Source organism: Carlito syrichta, unplaced genomic scaffold (assembly GCF_000164805.1).
Source record: "Carlito syrichta isolate Samal-C Ts95f unplaced genomic scaffold, Tarsius_syrichta-2.0.1 Scaffold303232, whole genome shotgun sequence".
Taxonomy (NCBI): Eukaryota; Metazoa; Chordata; class Mammalia; order Primates; family Tarsiidae; genus Carlito; species Carlito syrichta.
In genome coordinates this window covers 429,621-430,017 of record NW_007247328.1, presented here as the reverse complement: position 1 = coordinate 430,017, position 397 = coordinate 429,621, and the positions used below count along the sequence as shown (strand labels likewise).

The following is a 397-nucleotide window of genomic DNA, read 5'->3' as shown; positions in this document are numbered from 1 at the left end:
GGACCGCATCGGAAGCGCGGGTCTGGACCGCGGGGCTGGGGCGGAGGGGGAGGGGAGGGGAAGGAGCCAGGCGGGAGGAGGCTGGCTGGGTGCGCTGCAAAGCCAGCTCGGGAAGACGAGCCCCCTCCCCGCCGTAGCCCCTTCCCTGGGCGAGTCTGGACCGCCGGCTCCTACCTGATCTGGTTGCCACGGAATTTGTTGAGATGCGGTTGGTTGAGGTAAATGGTGCGGGCTGGTGCCTCCAGCTGGTCTCCAACAGACGTGGCCCGGGACATCTCATCCTCTGCCTTCTTGTAGCCCGAAGAAGAACGAACGGGTCCTGCAGAGACAGGGCGCAGGGCAGAGAGAAAAACACAAAGAAGTCAGCCGCCAGGCAGGAGGCGGCGAACGCGGGCCG

General features: G+C 66.2%; 1 protein-coding gene across 2 annotated transcripts in view; it reads right to left on the bottom strand.

The window, feature by feature from the left end:
• LOC103260518 (phospholipid-transporting ATPase IB) overlaps positions 1 to 397 on the bottom strand; it is a 549,519-nt gene extending 549,122 nt beyond the window's left edge. For both annotated transcript variants that reach the window (XM_008058151.2, XM_021712400.1), the window contains exon 1: positions 175 to 397. In XM_008058151.2, coding sequence (XP_008056342.1) covers positions 175 to 275 — 101 coding nt within the window. In that variant the 5' untranslated portion in view covers positions 276 to 397. The remainder of the gene's footprint in view (positions 1 to 174) is intronic.